This window comes from Mus caroli, unplaced genomic scaffold (assembly GCF_978045245.1).
Source record: "Mus caroli unplaced genomic scaffold, Mus_caroli_1 scaffold_13, whole genome shotgun sequence".
In the NCBI taxonomy this organism is placed as follows: domain Eukaryota; kingdom Metazoa; phylum Chordata; class Mammalia; order Rodentia; family Muridae; genus Mus; species Mus caroli.
Window position 1 is genome coordinate 18,194,669 of NW_028227268.1, and position 26,806 is coordinate 18,221,474.

General features: G+C 44.4%; 1 protein-coding gene across 1 annotated transcript in view; it reads left to right on the forward strand.

Moving 5' to 3' along the window:
* The window catches only part of Nsf (N-ethylmaleimide sensitive factor, vesicle fusing ATPase), a 133,728-nt gene that overhangs the window by 41,124 nt on the left and 65,798 nt on the right, over positions 1-26,806 (forward strand). The window contains exons 7-8 of the mRNA XM_021176539.2: positions 43-118; positions 2,827-2,982. Coding sequence (XP_021032198.1) covers positions 43-118; positions 2,827-2,982 — 232 coding nt within the window. The remainder of the gene's footprint in view (positions 1-42; positions 119-2,826; positions 2,983-26,806) is intronic.

Sequence of the window (26,806 nt, forward strand, 5' to 3'; positions counted from 1 at the left end):
TTGAAATGCCTATAGCGTACTAATTATCATCTTTCTGTACAGATTGAAGTAGGCCTGGTTGTTGGAAACAGTCAAGTTGCATTTGAAAAAGCAGAAAATTCGTCGCTCAATCTTATCGGTAAGATGCAGTTTTAGAAAATTTCAAATGAAGTGGCAATGTCTCTGATATTGCTTATGAGTTGTGTAAATGGTTTTCAGGTGATAGAGAAAGGAGACCCTTCCTTCAGGCTTGTTCTGTCACATGCGCTGATTGACACAGTCTCAAGCCTTTAGCTGGAGTGCCCAGTTCACCCGTAACAATGTGAAACACATCGGCACATTTTAATTTCCTGTGCTCACAGCCAGACTTAAAACAATTAAAAAGAAATGATGACGACATTTCTTGGTTTGAAATTCTAAGATAATTTTGGGCTCACAAAGATTTGTATATGTGGCTGGGCAGTGGTGGTGCACACCTTTAATCCCAGCACTCGGGAGGCAGAGGCAGGCGGATTTCTGAGTTCGAGGCCAGACTGGTCTACAAAGTGAGTTCCAGGACAGCCAGGGCTACACAGAGAAACCCTGTCTCAGAAAAAAAAAAAAAAAGATTTGTATATGTGGCTCACAGAATCCCATTAGCTGTTGCCAGTTTCATACAGTGCAGTTACCCAGACAGATTCTCATGGGTTCATTGCTGCTGCCCAGCCTCCTGTCTTTAGCTTGGATTCCATCATCTTTCCCATCATGCCCTTTCTCTCTCCCAGGTCTCATTCCCGACCATCTCACCCCACACATAGCTTCTCTGTGCCAGTCCTCTCCTGGCTCTGACGGCTCCTCAGAATTTCATTATCTTTTGTGACCTTCAGCACTGGTCAGCCCCCCAGCTAATTGCCATGTTAAACGCAGAATCGTCCGTCACTGTTCTTTAGTGATCCGATGATGACTGTGATCTTTCCAACAGATGGGATCTTGCTCACCAGCCTTACTTTGATATATTAAAACGACACAGTTTAATCTCTAAGAATAGCAGCTCATATAAATAATGATTTATTAACTCAAATTTATGTTCATGTCTATCCCAATAAAATAGAGAAGGTTTTTCATTGGCTACACAGCCTTGTCCAAAATTACTTAACTTTGTTTAAATGTAGTTTGGGAGCAGTTTTTTTTTGTTTTGTTTTGTTTTTTTGTTTCGTTTGTTTTTTTAGTCAATAATTTACCAGTCTCTGTTGCTATTTCTCTCTTACTTTTGTGTACTATGTCCTGGTGTCCTTGGAGACCAGAGGGACAGTGTCAGATCCCCTGGAAGTGGTGGGTGTAAGCCTCCCAGCCTAAGTGCTGGGAATCCAGCTAAGGTCCTCTGAAAGAGTAGAACACGATCTTAACTGCTGAGCCATCTTGCCAGCCCAGGCTCACCTCGAGCTTGTAGACCTCTGGTTCCCTGTGCTCTAACTAAATGCTAGGACCAAAGGCACAAGCCACATGCCTGTGGACAAGCGTTCACTAAAACACCTCACACTCTAAATTGGATTTTATTTGTATATTATTTATAATTTATTTTCTACAATTAGTGTGTGTGTGTGTGTCTGAGCATGTGTGTGGTACATGTGTGGCGGTCAGAGGACAACTTTCCAGTCAGTTACACTGTGTGAATGGCAGGAATTAAACTCAGGCTGACAGTCCACAAGAGCCTTAGTTCACCAGACCACATCAGTAGCCCCTAATTTGCTTTTTTTTTTTTTGATTAACATGTTCAAGCATCTTAAATATATCTCTATAATATGATTTTAATGCCCCCAATATAATTTTTATGAAGGCCATATCATAATGTTCTATCACTGACACAGAATATTTATGATGTGATCTTCCTGTTTTTTACTTTTGTACACCTTTTGTTAAAATACCTTATCCCAGGGCAGTTCTATAACTCTTGCACAGTGTAGGTGTTTTCAAGTAACTTACATGAAGATGTGATTTTGGTTGGAAAATGAACTTATATAGTAATTTGGCTCACAGTAAGTTTGACCACAAGAGGGCAGTAGAGAATAAGCAAAATATTTTTGATCTCCTTCTAAAGGAAAGCATTAGTCTACAAAATTCTAACCAGAAAATTATTATCTGAATTTTTAAAATTTATTTTTTATTTTTTATATTTTAGTGTGGTGTTTTCTTTTCTGGCTTTGTAAGACCCGTATTTCCCTCTTTTTTGTTTAGAGCCTGCTGTAAGGTATCTTGTTCTTTGTGTCCAAGACAGGCGTGGTTCTCTGGAGTTACTTTAGGTGGCAGTCTGACATTTATATTAAACAGTTTGTATCGTGAGAGACTTTGTAAGTCTAACTTTTTCAGTCATTAAAGTCTTTGGAATGTTTTTTGTCTCCGTGTGACAAGCCATCAGATTCATTCCACATATCTTCATAGGCTGAGGTCTAGGTAAATGCGCGTATCTCACACACACTTCCCAGGAGCTGTGAGCCAGCACTTGCTGTCAGTGACACTCGTGGAGCTAGTGGAGTTTCTATCTGATGCACACGAGGTGTTTCCTTGCAGCAGCAGTTAATTTGGTTGGATTAAAGGTTAATGAGAGGGAGTTCTGTGGACTGGCTGCAGGAAGCCTAGAGGAGGGAGCACCGGTTTGGTTGGGTTTGGAAGTTTATTACTGACCATGAATGGTGACCAGGCAAGATTGGAAAGCTGGTCTTACCCTTCCCACTAGACAGTCCTCCAAGAGCGTGCCGTCCACCTTGACGTCATAGCCATGTGTCAGCTCGCTTAAGTCCGGGCGTCTGTCCTTCCTATGCTTACCCATGCTGCTGCCCTCACAAATGTGGGTCTACTTGTTTGTCACAGGCAAAGCTAAAACCAAGGAAAATCGCCAGTCCATCATCAATCCCGACTGGAACTTTGAGAAAATGGGGATCGGCGGTCTGGATAAGGAGTTCTCAGACATTTTCCGAAGAGCATTTGCTTCTCGGGTATTCCCCCCAGAGATCGTGGAGCAGATGGGTGAGTTTCTGACCAAGCCTTCCACTCCCAAGGAAGCATGGAGGTAATGAGATGCTCTTCTCAAGAGTTTTGAAGTGACTTTTCAAATGCACCCAAAACAAAAAACAAACAAACAAAAAAACCAAACCATTAGGTTTCACGAGAAACTCAAAATATTTACTCTCATGGGAGAAATAATAGAAATGGTGCTTACACTTGCTCCATTGTATCTGTAGGTTACATTGGTTTTCCGTGGGCATTTTAGAAATGATCCCCCATTCTGAAGACCCACCCTGGGTCAGGTTTACCTGACATACTGTCACGGTCCATGCGGCTGAGGACATTGCACGGATGCTGGCTGCCACGTTGTGCTGCCTTACGGTCGCGCTCAGCACTTCCCTCGAGTAAATGGATAATTGGCAAGGGTTTTAATGAGATAAGTCTGATGCCCAGAGACAAATGCAGGAGACATATGGGAGTCTCCATACCGCACGTGAAGAAATACTCTCATCATTTGTCAGTTTGCTCTTGACAGTTTATTTAATTTATCTGTATGAAGTGATTTTCTTTGCCCAGTAGAAAGACCTTCAGGACAGTTTTCAAATCCATATCATTGGTTGGATTAGAGTGTGAGCCGCAGAGTATCTGAGAAAGGAATTTATCATAGCTTCTTGCAGACTGAGTGTGAAAACAGGATCCAAAAAGCTGGAGGGATACACACGTACTGCTCCCCTCTCCCCCATTCTCTCTCTTTAAATTGCTACCGGGAGATAAGAGTATATTCATCACGGTGGACAAGAGGTGCTCTCCAGGCACGAAGCGCCGGGTCACAGTAGCCGGCTGTGTCGGCTTCTTTTCTGCCCGGTTGCTCACTCTGGTCAATTACGAGCACAGCACACACCTGTTCGCTGGGTAAAGGTCGAGTTTAGAATTGGATTAAGACAAAATGACAGAGACCCTCATCACCTGAGTTTTATACACCTTGAAATGGCAGTGACATACTTCTTATCTGGAAGATACAAAGGCCAAATCCATAAAAAGAAAAGAAAAGGAAAAAAAAAAAAAAACAAAACCCAGACTCTAATTTGGAAAGTTGGAAGAAATATAGCAGTTCACTGCCCAATAATGTGTGTTTTGAGGCTCAGTAAATCCTTATGGTGTTTTGATGAAGACTTGGAAATATTATTTAAATATATTTTAGGTAATATGGAGTCAGTGGGCAGATTCTCCGTGTTGGTTGCCGCTGGTTGTCATTCTTGCGGAGGATTTGTACCTGGGAGGGGGAAAGGGCTGTGTGTCTTACTGTTTGTGGGGTCCAGCCAACCAGCAGGAAAGCAGCTGCTGCGGGAGGATGCTGTGCTGGTGCGCCACCTCCCAGCTGTAACTGAAGCAAGCAGGTGGTTGTTTGCCCCGGATTTGATCTGGCTTTGATGTGTTTTAGAAGAAATGAACAAGGGCTGTGGATCTGAAGTTTGTGTTGCTATCCAAAGCCTCTTTTATGGTTTTGTTTTTTGTTTTTTGTTTTTTTTTATCACACTTAACACTATTTTAAGATACACACACACAAAGTTTTATTCTTTTAAAAGTACCCTGCCATGACTTTCTTCCATCAAGAAGCACGAATTATCATTTAATTTAAATAGCAGCCTGCTGTCAAGCTACCTGGACTTTGAGCTGAATTAAAAACAAAATAAGGAGCCGGGCGTGGTGGCGCACGCCTTTAATCCCAGCACTCGGGAGGCAGAGGCAGGCGGATTTCTGAGTTCGAGGCCAGCCTGGTCTACAAAGTGAGTTCCAGGACAGCCAGGGCTACACAGAGAAACCCTGTCTCAAAAACCAAAAAAAAAAAAAAAAAAAAAAAAAAAAGGAACAAAAACAACAAAACTCTGCTGCTCTCCTTAATTTAAAGGTTTGATGTCTGAGAAATAATTATCTTTTATGTGGATATCATTTCTTGAGGTTCCCCTTTTCCTTTAAATTTTGGGGGAATTAATAAAGCCTCCCATTGCCCTCCAAGCAGAATGTGGTTAATGCTGATCATTGACTTGGCAAACTTAAAACGCTCGACATAAGAAGCAAACATACACTTGCGCTTCGATGACAGCCAAGCCAAATAGAAATAAAGTCACATGTGTTCATGGAGGCGTGTTTTATGTTCCTTCCTCTGTGAGGTGGAAAGAAAATTGGCTGATTTTTTTTTTTCAGTCTTTGTTCATTAAGTAGATTTAATAATATATCTTGTGGGTTTAATAACTAGACAGGGTAAGATGAGTTAAATCAATCAAATGAGGAAAAAGTATTTAGTAAATCATAATTTCTGTAGATTGTCAGGCATTTGTAACTGAAAGCTTTATTCTCCACAGATGGTCTCTCCCGTGAACTCTGGAATGTAATTAGAATGTTAGTTAGATTTGTTTTGCATGTGTGCACACAACTTTATATGTATAGCAAGGTTTCTAATTTAGAAAGTGAGCCGATAAGTTATTTTCCTGGCCATTGTGTCACTGATGGTTACGTCTTTAGGTAACATATCTTTCATTTGGTTGTAAATTTCATATTTTCTTCTAAAAAGTGAAAATTGAAAATAGAGATTAAGACAAAAATGACAGAGACCCTCAGATTAGACTATTGTGGTGACCAACGGGTTTAAGCGGAGACACAGTTATGGGGTAGGCCTGAGAGCAGGTGAGGTTATATTCCTGCAGACAGCTCTCATGGTTCCAGGCTAGCATTTTTATCTTGGAGTATACCTTCCTGCTTTCTAAAATATTTTTTTATAGAGTTAAAACTCAAGAAATCCTAGCTGGGCTTGGTGGTGCATGCCTTTAATCCCAGCACTTTGGAGGCAGAGGCAGGCAGATGGATCTCTGTGAGTTTGAGGCCAACCTGGTCTACAAAGTGAGTTCCGGGGCAGCCAGGGCTCTGATACACAGAGAAAACAAACAACAGCAACAACAACAACAACAACAACAACAACAACACACACACACACACACACACACAGAGGAGGTCCTTAAAGAGAAAATAAGTCACATAAAGTTCTAGAGCCTGAGGGACAACGGCCATGTGTGGGAATAGAGAGGGCTCAGCTCTGGCAAATATCAGCCTTCTGTTACTGTCTGATCAGTCTAGTCAGTCTGCTTCCTTTTCCTTTTCTTTCTCATCTGTAGCAGTTAGGCTCACTCAGACCCAAGCAGGGCAGATCTTTCTTGGACGTGGTGGAAACTAAAGCTATATCTGACACCCAGTGAAGATCAAGTAGAGTGTGTCCCAGCCTCATGGTGATAGCCTCTCTCAAAAAACCAAACCAACCAAACAACACCACACACAAACTAAGGAAATCCTTAATCAGCAGTCCTTTAAGTCCTTCCTACCCAGGATAACAGCGCCACCATTTGTACCACCATAGCAGCGTGTAGCTTAGCAGTGTGAACACCAGAAGCTAACCTGGGAAGGTTAGGTGAGTGAGCTCAGTGCTAATGGCTGCCCATGAGCATTCTCAGATGTCCTGTTCAGACATTTACTGCGCTTACCTCTTGTATGCAGTTTTGTGGGGAACAGTCAGGATGGATTGATAAATGAGTGATGAGTCACCTCACTTGTCATTGCAGCGCTTATGTTCGCACAGGGTGTTTCTACAAAGAAACCTCGTTTTCAGCATCCCTAGCAATAACCTAGTAAATGTTAGAGCCAGAGAATAAATACATTCTCGTTAGGAGCACTGAAATATCAGCTAACAAGTCACCAGCGGCTCTGAACAGCACCCTGGGAGAGGTTCACATCTCCCCACAGAGAGGGGCTGTGTCTTGAGAGCCAGTGAAAGGTTGTAGGGGCCCAGAGTCATAGAGGCACTGCCCTTTCCTAAGGACTTCTGACCCACTCTTAGAATCCATTCTCTTTGTCCCCCTTTCCCTATCCCTCCCTGACTAAGTCCATTTCCAACCTTCATGCTTAAGATTTCTTTTGAAATTCAAGAGGCAAGCAGCTCCCCTCTGGTGGAAGTGAGACTGCAGCTCCTCTGAAGGAGAGACTGTAAGGGGCCCGTCAGTCACACCCAGAATCTCTCAAATGCTAAGAACATCACAAATAAGACATTGGGGAAGAAAGGGCTCAGGAGCTCTGTGAGCGCCATATTGTGGAGAAGGGGAGTTCTCGCTAAGATTAACATAAACACTGACAGTCTGGGAATGCATTTCACACCCGCACTCAGGAGGAGAGGTTGCAATTTAAATGGGGGTTAAGACATCTCTGCGAACTCCTGGGCTCTGTAAACGGAGCCCTGAGGCTAAAGAGCTTATCTGAAATTTGAAAAAAGGGGAGGAAAAAAAATGAAGGTTTCTGACATTCATCTTTTTCCCTTGTATTAGTCATAACTTGCTTTTCAGCTATATTTTAGGTTTTGAATGCCAACCTGACATCTGTTCAAGTCTGCCTGTAATTTATTAGCAGAGGAGGAGAAAGCAGTTGCTTACTGTGGGGAGATGCAGATTTCTCTCCCAGCCTTTGCTCTGGATTTAAGGAATGCAAGACTTACTAATTCTCACTTTGGGTCAGGATCGCTAGAAAGGTTTTTCATTTTTTCTTTTCTAATTAAAAGAAAATAGTTTATGATCATGCAACTTCACCGTCTCTACTGCAGGCCAGAGGCAAAGGCACGTGCCTGAAACAGAGCTCCGAGAGGTGCCGTAGTAGCCTTTTGCAGGTAGAAATTTGGTTTACCCTGGATTTTTTTTCCTCCATTGTTTGCCTCCCCTCCTCCCCACTCCTTTCCACTCTTCCTTCTTCCTTCCCTTTCCTTTATAGCCCAGGCTGGCCTGGAAATGATTGTGTGGCGCCAGCCGACTGGCCTCAAATGTGAACCACCTACCTCAGTCTTCCGAGTGCTAGAATTAGAGACGTGGCGCACAACACCTAATCCTACGATTTTTAACTTTTAGATTCTATTTATACTTGAATAGGAACAATGCAGCTGCATCTGTCTCTCCAAGTCAGACTGTATTCCGATTCATCCAGGGTTTTGAAGTTTATAAACAGACTTGAAAAATCAATCTTTTGGCAAAGCAGTCACAGGTAGAGTACATGGTGGGTCGGACTTCCTGGTTACAGTGGTGTTGCCAATAACTGAGTAATTACAGAGCTGAAGTGTAATCTCTGGGGGATGCAGCTCAGTGAGAGAGGGCTAGCTAGACCAGCATGCTATCAAGTCGTAGGTTCAATCCCCAATAGCAGCAAACAGCCAGACAAGCCAGCAAACAAATGTCTTAAATCTTCTAAAAGTTGACCCAAATGTGCCCCAGGAAGGAACTGACTAGGTGGGCTGTGGAGCACAGCCCTGGAAAGTACTGACATGCAATAGTAAAACAGACAAGCTGGGCAGTGGTGGCACACCCACCCCTTTGGGAGCCAAAGGCTCACGAATCTCTTGAACTGGAGGCCAGCCTGGTCTACAGATCGAGTTCTAGAACAGCCAGGGCTACACAGAGAAACCCTGTCTCCAGAAACAAAAACAAAACAAAAAACAAAAAGTAAAACAAATGAAATATAAAAGGCCCTAAGGACACAATGAATGGGAAGGAAATGTTTACCTCTAGAAGGGATGAGGACCAAACAGAGACCTTGTTTCTTTTCTATTTTTCTGTGTTTATTTTGAGCAAATACTATTTGTTTGTTTGTTTTTTGATACAGGGTTTCTCTGTGTAGCCCTGGCTGTCTGGGAACTTGCTCTGTGGACCAGGCTGGCCTTGAACTCTCAGAGCTTTGTCTGCTTCTTCCTTCCTTCCTGAGAGCTGGCATTAAAAGCATGCGCCGCCATACCCAGCCCTGCTCTCCTCCTTATTAGGAGTTTGTGTCTCTACTGTACAGTTTTAAAGCTAGCAGAGAGATACTGGCACAGGCTTTCTCTTAGGATGAGATACCGGCACAGGCTCTATCCCAGGATGAGATACCGGCACAGGCTCTATCCCAGGATGAGATACTGGCACAGGCTCTATCCCAGGATGAGATACCGGCACAGGCTCTATCCCAGGATGAGATACCGGCACAGGCTCTATCCCAGGATGAGATACCGGCACAGGCTTTCTCTTAGGATGACCCTTAGAACAGAAAGGCATCTGAGCACAGGACTGTCGTGTGTGGCCTCCACAAAGCACATAGGGTTCCAGGCCCAGATTCCCTGGATCCTGGTGGCTGAGTGACAGAGCAGACAAGACCCCTGTCCTGCTCTGCTGTCAGGAGAAAGGGTTTTTTGATGGGTAATAACTTCCTGTCACCTGCTTGTTCCCAGTAATTCCCACATAGTGATGGATGTTAGTCCTATGTCTTCTCTCCAAATGGGTGAGCAAATATTTTTGTGGAGGTCTTTAGGTAGCTGGCTAAGGAAGCATGGGGGAGAAAAGACTGGGAGAAGGATGGCTTGGGAGAGCAGAATTTCTGACAACTGCAAAACTGTGCCCAAATTCATCTTCAATATTCAGATGCCTCCTGAGGGCTCGGCTCCCTGTGACCCTTCAGTGAAGCAGGGTCTCTTCTGTCTTGTGCCACCGCCGCTGAGAACTCATGCTTGTGAAGCGGGAGACCCTGTTCCGAGTACTTCGCTTGTATTTTGTGTATTAAAGTATTTAATCCTCTTAACAACCTTAGGAGGCATCTACTGTAGTACTGTTCCCATTTTATGGAGCAAGAAACTGAGGCTCAGAGAGAGAAGGAGTTACTCCAAGACCCCCAGTAAACAGTGGGGGCAGGTTTGAGCCCCTTCTGGCCTCAGTTGTTGTTCTTTAGTGAAAGCCCACCATGAGAAGTCACGGGAGTGGGTCTCCCTGAAGCCAGTTTGGAGGAGTCAGCCTTTGAATTAGCCAAAGCACTTTCAGCCCTGGCATGGTTAATCATTCAGATAATCATTCATCAGGGAAGCCAGCTTCCCTGCGCTCTGTACGCAGCTCTCTAGCAGCCCTGTGTGCTCAGGATGGCGCCACCTGGACACACAAAGACTGCAGTGTATACTCAATGTAGACTGCCGCTTTTTAACACACCAGTTGTAGCATAGTGCAGGAAGTGATTGCTACATTGTGTCAGAGAAGTTGTCTTATGTAAGCAGTCAACCTAGAGGCAGAGCATAGTCAAGTTAAACAACAGACCCCTTAAAGGATGTCACAGCCAGCGTGTGATTGTGTCCCAACCAAGTGACGAGGATGTAAGTCACCAGGGACCCGAGGAAGGTGACCTCAGGCTCCATGGAGAGTGAGAGCCTGAGCGAGAGGCCTTGGATGGCAGAAGGCAGGTGTTGCTGTCCGTAAGGGGAACATAGTAAGCAAGGTAGACAGTGGGAAGCTCAGAGCATTTAGCAGTCCTGGGGTGCGGAGCAAGGATATCAAGATTCAAAAGTCAAGGTGTCACGTTGAAGCTGGGCTGTGGGAATCTGTGAATCTGATAACCTTTCTGTCCCTTACATAACCTTCTGGACATTCTGGCCTCTTTACTTCTGGGCTGTCGATGTACTTAAAACCCAGCTGCTCTGCCCTTCTTTTTGTTGTTATTTTTTGGGGTTTTGTTGTTGTTGTTGTTTTTTGAGACAGGGTTTCTCTGTGTAGGCTTGGCTGTCCTGGAACTCATTCTGTCTACCAGGCTGGCCTCAAACTCGGAGATCCAACTGCCTCTGCCTCTCAAGTGCTGGGACTAAAGGCGTGCGCTGCCACCCCCAGCTTGCTCCGGCAAGCTTAACATACTGTGATTGTTTGGGTCACACTCCTAAGGCAGGCTTCCTTAACCTTTGCCCTGTAAGTACTTCAGACTGGGTAATTCTTTGCTGTAAGGAACCTGCCCTGTGTATCACATATCATAGGATTTTTAGCAGCACCTTTCCCCTGAGAAAGTCTTTCCTTATCCCCCACCCCCACCCCATGTCAGTTAAAGAATGTCTCAGCCTGCCGGCAGAACCCCCCTCTCAGTGCTCAAAGGCCTTGAAGGCCATAGGCACACTGCCATGAGTTGTCTGCACCCATCTGTTTGGAGTGTAGTCCACCACTGTTACTGCTCCACAATAAGATAATTTGTTTGTTCATTTATGTATGTGAGTGCTCTATCTGCATGTACACCTGCATGCCGGAAGAGGGCATCAGATCACATTACAGATGGTTGTGAGCCACCATGTGATTGCTGGGAATTGAACTCAGAACCTCTGGAAGAGCAGCCAGCGCTCTTAACCACGGAGCCATCTCTCCAGCCCCTTATTTTTGTATTTTCAAGACAGGGTTTCACTGTGCAGCCTTGGCTGTCTTGGAACTCATTCTGTAGACCAAGCTGGTCTTGAACTCACAGAGATCTGCCTTCCTCTGGCTCCTGAGTGCTGGGATTAAAGGCATGTGCCACCACCTCTGACCTAAGATAAACATTGAGAGACCAAGAGGAAGCAAGCATCTAGAAATGCTTGTGGCGATTTAACATCACCATGATGTTTCAAATTGTATTTTATAAAAGTATTGTTGAAAGTTTTAAAAGAAATTAGTAGACCCCAGGTAGTTTAGATGATGGGAGAAACACGGTCATACATCTAAGTGGACATTTATCAGGTGAATGAGATTGACTGAACAAATGACAGTGATGGGAAGTCAATTAAAGTTAGTCCTCTAGGGTAACTGTTAACGGTTCTCCTGTGCGACCGGATCACTGGAAGGGACTGCTGAGTGGCCTGGGAGACCGTGGCGTCTGCTCATGTAGTGGTGTGGTGTGCAGAGCCTTGGCTAGAACGGTACCAGCAGGGATGGGAAGAGAAACAGCTGGGAAGCCTGGGAAGGCGAGGCTGGCAGAACTTGGTGATTAGGCACCGTGGGTGTCCGTCTTGGAAGTGACACTCGGGTCTTGTGAGAAGATGTGGGAATAAGGAAGTCACACGGATCTAGATGTGGGGCAGTGGGAAGAGGCCATGACACATCTTCTCAACACTAAAAAGAGCAGGAGGCTGAGCTGAAGATCTCCTGACAACTAAATCTGGCCAGCATCAGCCTGCACGCACTTAGGAATTACTAACACACTGGCACTGTCATGCCCTTAACTTGGCTTCTCTTACCTCCCTGCATCCCTTCCCATCCCCTTCGTGTTCCCTAAGATGTGTGTGTGTGTGTGTGTGTGTGTGTGGTGGTGGGGAGGGATTCTCAGTCGTAGATCTCTTCTTTATGTTCTTCCTAAGATGGATCCTGTCCACTTCAAAAGTGTTCATCAATGTCTTGATGCTGTAACCCTTAAATAAGTGGGTTCTTTCTGTCCTGCTTTAGAGCTCAGGTTCTCACAGACCTAATCTATTGGTTATGTCACCACCGTGCAGTAAATCCTAGATTAAACGCCTTTCACTGCAGCCTTGCTTCCTTCCCCACCATACTTCCACTTTGGAGGTGTGTTTCCTGGAGGTGTGATAGCTCGGAGCTGGGACCTCCTCTTCAGCTCCCCTCCTTCGCCTCTGCCCATTTCCAGTCAGTCATAGAACAGGCCCTTGGTGCTGCCCCTCAGTGTCTCAGGTGCACACATCTCGCACCTCACCCTGCTGCTCTTCCTTCAGGACTGTTGCCTGAATCACCGTGAGCTGCCCTGCTCTTCTCTAATCCATTCTCCACACTGGAACCAGAGTCTTTTTTTTTTTTTTTTTTAATAAAAGGGCAAGTCTGATCCTGCCATCCACTGCTTCAAACTCCTTAGCAGCGCCCCGTAACTCCTTGCACAGTTTACAAGCCCTGAGTGTTCTGGCAGCTGCCAAACTTTCCTGCCTCATCTGGGCCCGCACCCCTCCCCCCACACGCTGGGTTCCAGCCAGAGTGCGCTATTTTCAGTGCATCTAATTTGCTGCGCTACCGTCTCTTCCCTCTGTATCTTGGGGCATGTTTTGACCATCGTTTCTTGACATCAGTTCTTGTTCATCCTCCAGGCCTCGGCTTTGATCTGACTTTTTGCAGACTGCTCTGGTCCTAGCGTGCTTCCTGTGCACCTCGAGTGTTCTTTTATGCACCGCTGTGTTGTGTTACGTTGCTTATTACATAGCCATATGTTTTCTAGAAATGAGTAAGGGCCAGTAGCCTGATTAATCCAGACTAAGTAGAACACTCACAGTCCTGCTCTCCCCTCAAGAGGCTTCCAGTCCCAGAGCAGCCGTGCAGAAAGCACAGACACATTGAGCCAGGTCCGTGAGGAAGACCATGTGGTAAAGCACACATGCGTAGGAAGAGCGGCGCGGAACCCTGTGCTTTACAAGTCAGAGGAGATAGGATGGCTCTGGTTCCCCACTAAGTCTGAGGAGGTTCTCCTCCATTCCGTTTTCACCTAGGAAAGACTTCATGGATTCGTTCCAGGTGGGTCTGACTCCAGAAATGAGAAGGGGGCAAGTTTCCTTAGGCATCGCTCAACTGCTGTTGATTTCTTTGGCAATGGCTTTTCATGTGTGTGTGTGTTGGAGGTGGTGTGTGTGTGTGTGTGTGTGTGTGTGTGAGGTGAGGGTATGTGTGTTAGAAGAACAGAGTTCAAGTGTCACAACATCCGCTCAGGGCGGGGAGGGCACAGCACACTAGCCATACGCACATCCATGCATTTGGAGCGTTACAGACTATAAAAGCCATGCATCCCCGGAAAGCAGTGTCTATGTGCAGTCAGATCTCCGTTGTGTCCTCCCCAGTTCCTATCAGAAATAGTCCCTGTAACATCAGGGGGTGTTTTCAGACCCCTTCACGAATATTTATACACCCATGAATCTTTGGCTCTCTCTACTCGTGTAGAGGCGTTTTTTCTTTCTTTCTTTTAAATAACTACTGTTCTGTGTCTTCTTGTTTTAAATAATGTATCTTGGCCTTTTTCCCCCCATGATAAAACATGTATAGCATTTTATTTATTTATTCATTTAAAAAAAACAATCCCATGAGAAAGATTGTGTGTATGCATGCCCTTTAGTGGTTAATCCTTAGGTACCACAGAAGGTTGGCTTAGAGTCTTCCTTTACTGCTTGTCACTTGTGTGACCCTGAACCTGGAACTGCTTCAGGGCACTAGCCCCCCAAACTCTGAGCCTTGTGTCTTTACCCACAAAAGCATTTCTTGTTAGGCTCATTGTCAGGGTAGCACTAGTGTGAAAATTTTCTAACCTGGTATCTTGCTTACACTCCATGGGCTCTACTTGCTATAACAACATTGGCAAACATTGTAGCTCTATAAAAGGCAAAAATGTATAAGCCAATCCCTTTAATCGGGTGTTGAGGTGTTTCCTTTTCATCTTAAACTTTCCTTGCTGTTGAGAAAAGTTAACACCCGGGATTATCTTCTCAGGCTGTTTTGTAATTACCCATTCTGAATAGTGTTTGTTGATGGGTAGTCAAGGGGACACTTGGCGATCCTCTTCTGTTTGTGAACTCAAACTTGGGCTGATTTGTATTTGCTCTGTGTCACATTCTACCAGAGGACTGATAAATGCCCTACCGCTGCTATAAATCTTGTCGGTTCCTTATATGTGACACACTGAGCTGGGGAACAGACACTGGTAGATACAGTAGAGAATACAGTGCTGGAGAAAGAGAAGCAGAAGAAAGAATTAGTAGTCATGGTAACAAATGTCACCTGGAATTTAGCTGCTAGCTCAAAGAGTACCACCTCAACTCGATAAGGATTTCAAAAAGTTTCATACAGTTTGTTATTAGAGCAATCTACCTTTGATATGTTTAATATGCTTCTCATACTTTAAAAATGCCTACAAGGAACTTGATTTTCGTTATGTTTCCTAAAGAATTAACATGCGACTTGTGTTTGATCCATGCAACCCGAGTAGTACAGGGAGAGAACCAACTCCAGCAATTTTCTGTTAGTGCCACATGTGCTTGCAAGTACGTGTGCATGCGCACACACACACACACACACACATGCTAAGTAAGTGTTTAAAAGGAGAAAGGACTCTCATAGAGGAGATGCAATGCTAGGGGCGGGAGCAGAGGAGGATTTAGGGACATTAGACAGGTAAATCCCTCTACACACCATTTTATAAATATTGCGTAATTTGACCTTGAAAGAAGCGATTAAGTAATGTATCAAATTCTCAAAGATTTACTGTGACTCTTGAGTTCTGCAGCGCCACCTCTGGCTTTCGTTTTCTCTCGGGGCAAATCATAGTGTGGGTCCTGTTTCTGCTTCAGTGACTGAACAGTGGTGCATATGAAGGCACACGTATCTATCCCTTAAGCTGCTGCACCGCTTACCTGTGTGCTTATTCTAGTTTGCCTTCAATTTCTGTGATTTTTTTTTTTTTTTTTTTTTTTTTTTTTGGTTTTTCGAGACAGGGTTTCTCTGTGTAGCCTTGGCTGTCCTGGAACTCACTTTGTAGACCAGGCTGGCCTCGAACTCAGAAATCCGCCTGCCTCTGCCTCCCAAGTGCTGGGATTAAAGGCGTGCGCCACCACGCCCGGCAATTTCTGTGATTTTTAAAGTGCTTTGTTTTTTAAAAGATTCTGTGTAGAATTCTACAGTGAGAAGAGACTCTTAGGCGCAGAGCCTTTGACTGTCAGTGGTCGCTGCCATCCCACACGTTGTGTGACCTCTCACGTCTCTCTCCACTACCAAATGATGTGCCTTCCATTGTGAATCTTATTCAGGTACCAGTCATGGCTGTGGTGTGCTTAGGAGAAGCGAGGTAGATGGTCAGGATTATCAACCTGCATCAGAGATTCTCGACAGCTGCTCTTCTTTGTCTGGTGGTAGCAGGCTGACCACACGTGATAGAAGGTGGCCATGGAAGTGGTGGGATATTGAAGCTCTGTGTGCGTCATGGGTGGGGTAATCAGTGGGGTACTGTCAGTCTTTAGAGTGAGAGAACACAGTTTACAGCTGTAGTTCAGTGACTGAGCCCTTCCCATATCGATTCTAAAAGGAAAATCAATGTTTTTTAAAAAATTAAGCAGGTTGAACTTAAGTTGAAATAATTCTGCTCTTTGAAAATCATGAAAGAATTTGAAGAGAAATGTGATTTGGAAGGACTGACAGAAATTGGACATGAGACACTGTTTAGATTCATCATTTCTTCTTTTTTTTTTTTTCTGTTAAAGATTTATTTATTTTATGTAAGTACACTGTAGCTGTCTTTAGCCACACCAGAAGAGGGCATCAAATCTTATTACAGATGGTTGTGAGCCACCATGTGGTTGTTGGGATTTGAACTCAGGACCTTCAGAAGAGCAGTCAGTGCTCTTAACCACTGAGCCATCTCTCCAGCCCTCGATTCATCATTTCTATTATCTTCACCAGACAGGGTTTTGCCCTCTTGCTGGTAAACTCTGGCTTTTTGCTCTCAATCACTATTGGCAAGCTGTGGGATTTTTTTCAAGTGGGTTGTCACTCACCTGGTATTATTTAATACTCCTCTTCGTGTCTGCGACGAAACCAGAAGTGAATGTATGTGTGAAACACAGGTTTCGGTGCATCAGGGAGCTTTATCGTTGACTCAGATCTAGACTATGTTAGGATGGGGACCTCGGAGAGCTCTAGTCTAGCATGTCCTTAATTAGCAACTGTTCCTATGAGGATGCACCCACAAGTGGTCCACAGAACACCAGGCTGAGAAGGGCTGCTTTTGATTCTTCACACTGGAGAGCACCCAGCTCCCAGGAGACCGAACACCTACCTTATTTAGACTAAAGTCCCAGGCAGGGAGAGTCTAGGCTGCCTTACCCCCCAGTCTGGTGCCCTGTAGGCTCTGTGACTCACACACGTAAATGATCTGATTTATTGTTGGCTTTTTTAAAATTTCAGATTTCACAACTTGATTGAGAAATTCTTGAGAGCAAGCCTCAGAGTCTATGGCTGACGCAGAGCCCCTTCCTGCCTCTGCTAATCACTGCAGGTTTCCTGCTGGGCCCAGAAGGTTTTGGGGAGACGTAGTCATTGTCCCTTGCTTTCCGTGAATGGTTTAGATCTTGACTCCTGAGCATATTAGGAGTGTATATTCAGCATGGATCACTAGGACGAAAAGAAAGAGGATAACTTTAAAAAGGAAAAAGTGACTATTAGTATTCTTGGGGGTATCATTCTGTTAGTTTTTGTTCTATTTCTCTCTCTCTCTCTCTCTCTCTCTGTGGGTGTGGGTGTGTGTATTTACACAATTTATTTTTTAATTTTGTAACTGGTTTTATGCCCACACAAGTTTACTTTTTAAAAAATAGATGATACTCCATTTCATAAAATGATCATACCATCATTTATTTACTCAGTTCCCTATAATCTTTTGAGCTTTTCATGATTATATACCTCATGTGCCGAGCGTCCCTGGAGCTATATATTGCTGCCTAACCATAGTTCTTTCAAATAAATTCCTGAGAGTGGAAACGCTGAGTCAGAGATCATTAATAATTATACCCATTTTTGTTATGCCAAAAGCTAGCCTTCCTTTTTATGTATTATTACTACCACCACCACCACCATCATCATCACTTTAGATGTCTTTTTTTTCAGTCAAAACGTCTTATAAATGAAAGCAGACACTATGGAAGGGCACTAGAAAAGAAGGAATAATGTTAAAAGTGTCACAGGAAACTGACAGACAGTGTGGGACACTGGGTTAGTTTGAGATTTATTCTTGGGCATCAGAACCTTGTGGCTGTGGAGGCCATACGTACACCCTCTGCCCGGGAGGGTGCTGTGTGTGCTCATCCCAAGGACAGCTTGGCTCTCTTTGGAAGAATTACCACAGAGACGTGTCCCAGATAGGAGTAGTTCTTTCCCTCTGGCTCCTCACAGCATTTTAAAAGTTTGTTTCCTACAGTTGCATCTTTGATTTTTAATATAGAGTTACTTCTAACACAGACTGTCTTGTGTCCTGAAAGACCTTCCCTTAGCACAGTTCTTGATTATGTCCTAGCGCAGTGGTTCCAAACCTTCCTGATGCTGTGACCCTTTAATATAGTTCCTCATGCGATCTCATGCGATGGTGACCCCCTAACCGCAAAACTATTTCATTGTTCCTTCATAACCGTAATTTTGCTACTGTTAAGAATTGTAATATATCTGATATGTGACCCCCAAAGGGCTTGTGACCCACAGGCTGAGAACCACTGTACTAGCACCTTAAAATCAAAATGCCATTAAGCCTTCGGAGATTTCTACTGGCAGATCAGTAGCTGTACATACTGTTTACTTAATGCCAAATTTAAAACAAGGCACATGGCACTAGAGTGGAAACTTTTTACACACTTCAGTATCAGATTTGTACTATCATAATATCTATATAAACAATGTTTCCATTTAATTGTTTAATATCACATTCCTATACTACAGCCAAAAGAAAGGCACCACCTATCAGTGGTTATAATCACAGTGTAAACGTGGACGTATCTGAATGCATCTCTACTTCTTAACAACCTAGTAAGTATTGATAACACGGCTCAGAGGTGGTTTAACAATGCCACATTCCAGATGTTTCTTTTCTATTAACTTTCACAAAACAAATTTGCTGTCTGTCGAGTTTGCTAGTCCCACTCCTACCATACATTATCACCTGTAAACATCTAAAAGCTTTGTGTTGTGAAATCAGGGCTGATAAACACAAGCACGTTACCACAGCAAATCATGTCTATAGAAACAGGTTATTATTTGAAAGCGTCTCTGGATGTGAAGATCCTAGCTTGTCTCCTTGCCTGTCTTCTCCCTCTCCCTCCATTCAGTGTGAAAGTGCAGAGCTGTGTTAGCTTGAGTCAGTTAATAATGGTTATTCCCAGAAAATAAGCCTTCCTAATTTAACAGGACATCTCCAAGCCTGTCACTCTACTGCCTTTTGTATTTAAAATGGGTACAGCTCAGCATTGAGGACCTGTTTGTGCTTTATCCAGATACCACTACTAATGCAGTACGCTTACAGAATGCGTTGGTCTGAATTTATCTAATGAAAAACACATGCACCTTTTCCACTCCCTTTCTTTCTACTTCCTTTACTACCCAGTGACCAATCAGAGTGCAGGTCAAACAGGTGAAGTTTAATAGTTCCATTTGAATTGACTTAGAAAATGCTTAAAATAGGGGTCAGGGAGATAGTTCAGTTGGTCAAATGTTTGCCAAACAAGCATGGAAACCTCAGTTGAGACCCCCCAACACTTGTGCAAAAGCTGGGTGCAGTCTCTGTGACCCCAGTGCTAGGGATACGGGGTGGAGTCAGGTTGTTAACTGGGGTTCAGTATTCAGTCACTATAGCCACATACATCAGTAAGTTACAGGTTCAGTGAGAGACCCTGTCTCAAAAGATAAGGTAGTGAGCTAGAGAGATGGCTCAGTGATTAAGGGAGCCTGCTGGTCTTACAGTCCCAGTCCAGTTCGGTACCAGTATGGCAGCTTACAGCCGCAATTCAGTTCCAGGAGCGTCTGATACCCTCTTCTGGACTCTTCAGGTCCCAGGCACACAGGGAGTGCTCATACATACATGTAGACAAACACATTCATACACATAAAATAAATAAATCGTTACCAAAACAAGGTAGAGAGTGACAAAAGCAAACACCCACTGTGACCCAAAACAACGCTTCTTCCATGAAGTTGTGTGTGTTGAGTCTTTGATCACTCAGACACCATCCTGGGATACTTTAGATCCCTCTGGCACTAGCTGGGCCCATCGGAGACTGTCAGCTTTGAGTGATCTCCACACTGCTCTGGGTCCCCACGCTCAGCTAGACTACACACCTGCCTTGGGTTCGAATCGTCTCCATTTTTCCTGAGTGACTTCTGCCTCTCCAGGTGACAGCTCCTAGGTTAGGGTGAGGCATGTCTGTGATCAGCTCTGGTTTTCTTGATATCACCGAGGAGAACACACCTCCTTTTTCCTCATGAAACTTCTTGAAGTGTGTGAAGAAAGCAGTTCCACTGACCTCAGCTCTCCTCAGAACCATTGTTTCTCTAAGGCTCATTTTCCAGCTGGGTTGGTTCCGCAGCCTTCTGGAGTCTTGTTTTAGCCCTTTACCCCGCATATCTGAACTTTTTAAAAAATGTCTGTTTATAGTTACTTTAAACTGGGTACCCAGGGCTCAGTGGAGTACTGCGACTGTGGGTCTGTTAGCCACAAGCACCGTCCTTTAGGAAAACATCAGTCTTCCAGTGCAAGCTGAGACTGTATTAACTTTTAGAAAGCCTCAGTCTGCCTTACACCTGATAAATTTGGTCTCCTTAGACTTGCTCAATCACCCACAACTGTCCAAGGACAAGAAATGTATTCTTACCAGTTTGTGATTCAGTGGGGGCCACAGACATACACACTCAGTGAAATAAAAACTCAAGGATGCTTAGGTAACTGAGTCCATCATCATTTGTCCTCTGGCTTGCTTTTAGAGACATGTAGGGGCACATGTTAAATACTCACCCACCCCAGGTCCCCTCCAGACGTCATGAGTTTCCGTTTCTTGGAGTGATGCCCGGAAATAGGCATTTAAATAAACCCTGTAGGACATTGATACATTGTTTTGAGAGTTGCTACTGTAATTATTGAAGAGATAGTCTTAATTAAGGGAGTGATATATTTTTTTTTTTTTTTGGTAGCCTAGGCTGGCCTTAAATACACTTGTTAAGCCCAGGTTGGCCTTGAACTCACTGCAGTCTTCAGTCCCCTGAGTGCTAGGGTTACAGACGTGCACCACCATGCCTGGCTTACGGCTGTGATTTCTGAGGAACAGAAGAACATAAACTAGACTAGAGGCTCCCTGCAAACGGAAGAAGCCATACATCGTCTGCAGAGCAGTGTATTTCAGCTGAAGTAGAAGGGCCAACCCGCGACTGCTGAAACCTGAAAGCACAGGATGCCAGGTGACAGCAAGGCAGGACCTGCTACAGAAGCAGCGTGATCTTTGTCATCAAGAATTCGTGAAATACCAGGCAACACCCTAGGAGGGAGTGGAGAAGGGTGGGGGTGTCAGCAAAGATTAGCTGGGAGCGTTGCTCCACACATCCCATCTCTCGTTCTGGGCTATCTGATGAGAAGATCTATGTGAATTTCAGTTGACTAATTTGGATATAGACCAGTCAGGTGGTAGACAGCTAGCACAGCTGCTCCGTGATCAGGGCATGGGTCGTTTTCAGGCATTCACCGTGGAGCTCAGTACACTGCATTCCTCGCCTAAACAAAAGGATGTCAAGAGACTGGGGTCTGCACCCGAGTGATCTTCATCTTGAACGTCTCCTTAAGGGTTTAGAAAGTACACAGATGGGATCCGGCGGGTGACCCACCTTCCACGCTCATCAGTGAACACTCTTTGAAACAGAAGTTGATGAAAGCCATGCTCTAAGCCCTTCCTGCGTAGCTAGGAAAAAGCAGAGTGGTGCTGGAGAGGTGCTCAGTGGTCAGTCTAAGGCGTGGGCCTGGGTTTCGGTCCCCAGCACTCTTAACCCTGCAGCTCACAATGGCATGGAACTCCTGCTCCCTGGATCTAAAGCCCTCTCCTCCCCTCCGCCAGCCCTGCTCTCACATATACAGGAACAACACACACACAATTGAATCTCACTTGGTGTGGTGGCATGCACCTTTAAGCCCAGCACTGGGGAAGTGGAGCTCTGTGAGTTCGAGGCCATCCTGGTCTCTGTGAGGCGTTCCAGGAACAGCCAGGACTACGTAGATAGACTCTGTCTCAAAATAAATAGTATAAATAAGTAAATCTTAAATTAAAAAAAAAAAAGCCTGTTTCCTAACATAAGCGTTCTGTACTCTGAAAAGAGGAATTTAAGCAGACCTAGTACTTGTTAGTTTCAGTTAATACTTTTCAGAAATGCAGGCTGAAATTATGAAAACCTAGAGAGATCAAGTACTAGCAATTGCTAGGACCGTACCAGCTATTGCGTGTACAAGTCCATGCATTTTTTAGAGTTAGGCATTCAGACCTGGTTTGCACAACTGCTTAGAGAAGCATGCGAGACCTGTGACGATGTCCCGACTTGCACTGGCCTCGAGAGACTCATCCTTGGCAGGCAGTGTTGTCTGTGTCTGAGCTGGAAGCCACTGGGGTTCCCCTTCTAAGGATCACTAATCCTTCCCATCCTCCCCCACCCCTGAAATGAATTAGGCACTCCTAGCCCAATGCTAATTTGATAGAGATCGGTTCTAATTTATTGACATCTTGACAATGAGTTTCCCCCTTTGAATACATGCAATTTTGCTGACAGTTTTTCTTGATGCAGTTGGCCTCTGGTGGCACCTAGGAAAAAAACCAAACAGTTGTTTAACTCACATTAAGAAAGAAAAGCTTGGCAAACACAAGGTGTCTCATGTTGGACAGTATTTTCAAAGATTATAAACAGCAAGTGTTACTGTTTATCCCTGAGCTTGTAGAACTAAGGCTATGTAACTTTTATAATGCTATTTTAAGAAAATGATAACAAACTTATTAGATACCCTATAAATAATTGTGTGTGCTACTTTCACCAGTGGGGCTGGTGATGCCTGTCACTGTGGTAAAGCCCTGTTCTGTGTAGACTTTTAGACCAGAAGTCTCTGTGCTGTCTGTAATGTCCACCTTAACATCTCTGGATATATACGCCATCAGAAAGTTTACAGGTATGCACATGCATGCCTGTCTGTGTCTCTGGGTATCCTGGGTTTGTATGTTGTGGAAGGATTGTTGATTCAGCTAAGAGACTCATAGTTGGGGAGGGGGGTGGAGAATAACACATTGCTGGTTCCCCTCAAACTAAAGGGGAAGACACACTATGCTAGTCTAGAGTGCAGTTCTCCACTTTGGGGCAAATACTGAGACATGGCTCTTGTGCTCCTTGGCAGAATGAGATACTGACACGTGAATGCACGTAGAACAAAGAATGTTCCCCTAAGAGCCAGTGTCAGCTTTCTAATGCTGGTAGACACTTTAAGAGGGCAAAGAGAAGTGTGCACAAGTGGTGTTGATCGTGGTGCTGGCTTGGCTTCTACAGAGGGAGCTCCTTGTTGACTCTACGACGTGGGCTTAGAAAACTTGAGAACTGGCAGACTGGTCTCTGCTAGAGGCGCAGAGAAGCGAAAGAATCGATTCTGACAGTCCATCTGGAAGAGCAGCTAGCACTGTGGGACATCCTGACCTCACTAAACTGCAAGCTGAGATGTTATGATGTGGCGTAGGGACTGTTGTGTTCACTTGGAGCTTGAGCTTCATCAATGCAACAGACACTAGAATTCTCAGCATTCCAAGGCAGCAGTAGCACTAGAGAAGGTTTTAAGGCCCAAGATGGATACCTCGTCACTCTCAGAAGTAACCAACTGAAGCAAAGCAGCCATTTATTTTGAGCTTTACAATTGCATGTAATGCAATCTAATTCTTAAGTGGCAACTGAAGGTCTGGTTCTGCTTCACAATTCATCCATAGCCAGATGATAAAAATGAGCTAATGTCGCTCAGCAGCAGATACTCCCGTCGTCACTGGGTACCGGCAGGAGTTTTCTGTATCAGGCTTGATCATCACAGTGACCTTCAGCCTACTGTTGTGATTCCCACCTGCTAAGAGGAAGACCAGGATCTTACTGTAGACAGGCAGATCCCAGCATTGCTGCTGTGTGCACACTTGTGGGTGTGGGCATAGACTGAGGTGCACATGTGTGTGGAGGCCAAAGGCCAGTGCCAGCTGTCCTCCTTAGCACTTTCTCTCTTTTTTTGTTTTCAATTTTTCTTTTATTTTTGAGATTATAATGTAATTACATGACTTTTCCCTTCTCTTTCCTCCCTAGAACCCCCACGTTTTTAGAACCCCTACTTTGAAACAATATATTTAACACAAAAGAATGTCCATTATTCTAAGATCACTTCTATCATCCCTTTTGTTATTAAATATGTTTTCTTTTATGAAGCAGTGGTCATATTTTATACCTATTTACTTTTGAGACAAGGTCTTACTGTGCCATCATGGTTGTCCTAGAACTTACAATATAGACCAAGCTGGCTTTGAACTCCTAAGGGTCCTGGGATAGAAGGCACACATGTCTTTTTTAAAAAAAGAAATCTTGAATTGACACAATTTAAAACAAACAAGCAAAAACCTTAAACAACGCAATTAGAGCATCTCTCCCCAGTTTTGGGGGAGGGGGCTCTTGTTTATGGGAAGCCATTTTGTTTTCTTTTGTGGGTGTGGTTATTGTTTTGAGTCTTAGTCTCACTACATGGCCCAGGACAGCCTAGAACTCCATTAATATTTATTATTATTATCATTATTACTGCTACTAACTGCTACTACATTCATTCTGTGTGCATGTGTGTGCATGTATGTGCATGTGCACGTGCCATAGCACACATGTGGAGGTCAGAGGATAACTTGCAGGAGTTGGTCCTCTCCTACAGTGTGGGTCCAGCTCAAGTCATCAGCCTTGCAGGTGAACATCGTTACTCCCTGAACTGTCTGTCCCACCAACCTGCTCTGGTACTCGCCATCCCCCTGCCTCTGCCCTCTGAGCGCCTGGTGTCACAGGCGTGCACCACCACACCTGGTCCTCACCTCATTTAAAACATGTTTGGTTTGGTGTTGTAGACTGTGAAGTCCAAGTCTAAGAACTGACTAGAAAAATCAGTGTATAATAATTTTTAATGTTCTCTAGAATTCTTGATTTATTTCCTATTTAGTTCAGTCAACCGTCAAACCTTTCTTTCACCTAAACAAACCCATACCCTCAGTCTTCTTGACAAATATCTTTTGAGAAATAGAATTAAGATACAGCTTTGTGCTGCAGATTCTAGGGACTGTCTAGAAATGCTTTATTTTAAGGGATCTGGAATGGGTGCCACTCAGTTTTCACCTAGGTTCTTTTTAGACAGTCTCTCAGTGTCTCATCACTGAGACCCTCACTAAAGCAGCATGTGGTCATTCATTGTGTGGTGGTTTGAATGAAAATGGCCCCCAACAGCTTGTGAGGAATGGCACTGTTGGGAGGTGCGGCCTTGTTGGAGTAAGTGTGTCACTTTGTGGTGTCCCTTTACCACCATAAAACCCCTAAGACAAGCTGTTTATTTGCTATCTTGTATAATTTGTATCTTCATAATAGCTCATGCATGTGTGTCAGTGAAGGTCAGTACATCGTCTACCGTTTGGATAACAAAATGAGTGTGAAGGTGGCCATGCTGGAGAGGAGCAAACACTGAGTGCATCACTTGCCCCTAAGTGTGGTTTCCACTCTGGTTTAGTTATCTGGGTGTTGTTGGCAATGTCGCCATCCTTGTTACGTGGTTTTAATTCACTGAGCTTCTCTCTTGGTCTATCTCAAACACACGCTTGTTGGTTATAACCAAGACTGCATTACCAGCAACCACTTTAGAGGACCTCAGATTTGAGCTTCCTGCCATCTTCTTTTTAACTTTGTCTTCTCTTTTCTTGTAGCACACATATGCACACACGCACGCACACACATACCCCATACCAACTCTAGTAAGTTAGATTCCAGTGGAACCTCAGTTTGTCCCCGGCAATAGCTGCCCTCTCCTTCTTTATGAAGCTTATGTGCTTATGTGGCCTGATTTAACAGAATCACTCTCTCTCCAACAGCCTTGCTCCTTAGTCAAAGTCTCAGATGTTCCTCAGCCTGCGAGCCTAGGCCAGCATCTGGCTGCTAAGTTTGACTTTAGAAAAAAACCACACTTGTGGTGTTGGGTCTCACTTTGAATCTAGGCTCTGTGCCTCAGGCACCTGTTCCTAAGCATCCCTGGCTCAGGCAGTGTCCTCTCCTGGTTTCTAAGATGACTAGCTCTTTTCTGTTCTCTCAAGCTCCTAACACAGCTTCCTCCAGCCTTCTGTCCCCAGCAGCAGGCAGTAACCTAGCATCTTTATTTCACTGACAACACAGAAGCTCGCAGAGGTTTTCCCCATCTTCTGTGGTACTACGTGCTATCTGCTGAGCGAGGGACCTGACACAGTACCTGAGCTCCATTTACTCCTATAGTGAACGTAACCAGGCCTAGAGATGGAGCTGGGTAGTAGAATACATGCCCTGGACTGGATCTTCCCCAGATGTATACTGTACATACAATAAACATAACTAAGCTATAAATGTAGGTGCCTACTTACCTACATTAGAGAATAAGGAGAAAAGATGGGAATAACTTGGAGACAAAAGTTAAAGCCTCGAGACTGTGCCGGGGCCTAGCAAACACAGAAGTGGATGATCACAGTCAGCTATTGGATGGATCACACGGCCCCCAATGGAGGAGCTAGAGAAATTACCCAAGGAGCTGAAGGGGTCTGCAACCCTATAGGTGGAACAACAATATGAACTAACCAGTACCCCGGAGCTCTTGTCTCTAGCTGCATATGTGTCAAAAGATGGCCTAGTCGGCCATCACTGCAATGAGAGGCCCATTGGACTTGCAAACTTTATATGCCCCAGTACAGGGGAACCCCAGGGCCAAAAAGGGGGAGTGGGTGGGTAGGGGATGGGGGGGTGTGTATGGGGGACTTTTGGGATAGCATTGAAAATGTAAACGAGGAAAATACCTAATAAAAAAATAAATTTAAAAAAAAAGTTAAAGCCTCAAAGTCGATGGAGAGGAAAAAAAGCTGAAGTTAAGCATGGATTTGCTTTTTGTTTTCTTTCTTCTTTCTTTTTCTCTTTGACAGCTTTGTGTTCTGTGCAAGATAGCTTTCTGTTCAAGATAGGTCTCTGCTCGCGATCACTACTCTATCTTGTAGACCAAAATCCAGTCCTTAGGAATTACATATCACTTCAGTCATTTTCCCCAGGTTCCCTTTTGATTATCCCATGGTTATGATCTTAGCCCTCTGACTCTAAAGACAGAGCCACATGGCTGAAGCTGTCGAGTTCTGCTGCTTGCTGGAGCTGGAAGCATAGATTTTCTTATCTCATGATGTTTTGCTGGTATTTTGAGACAGGGTCTCTCTCTCTCTCTC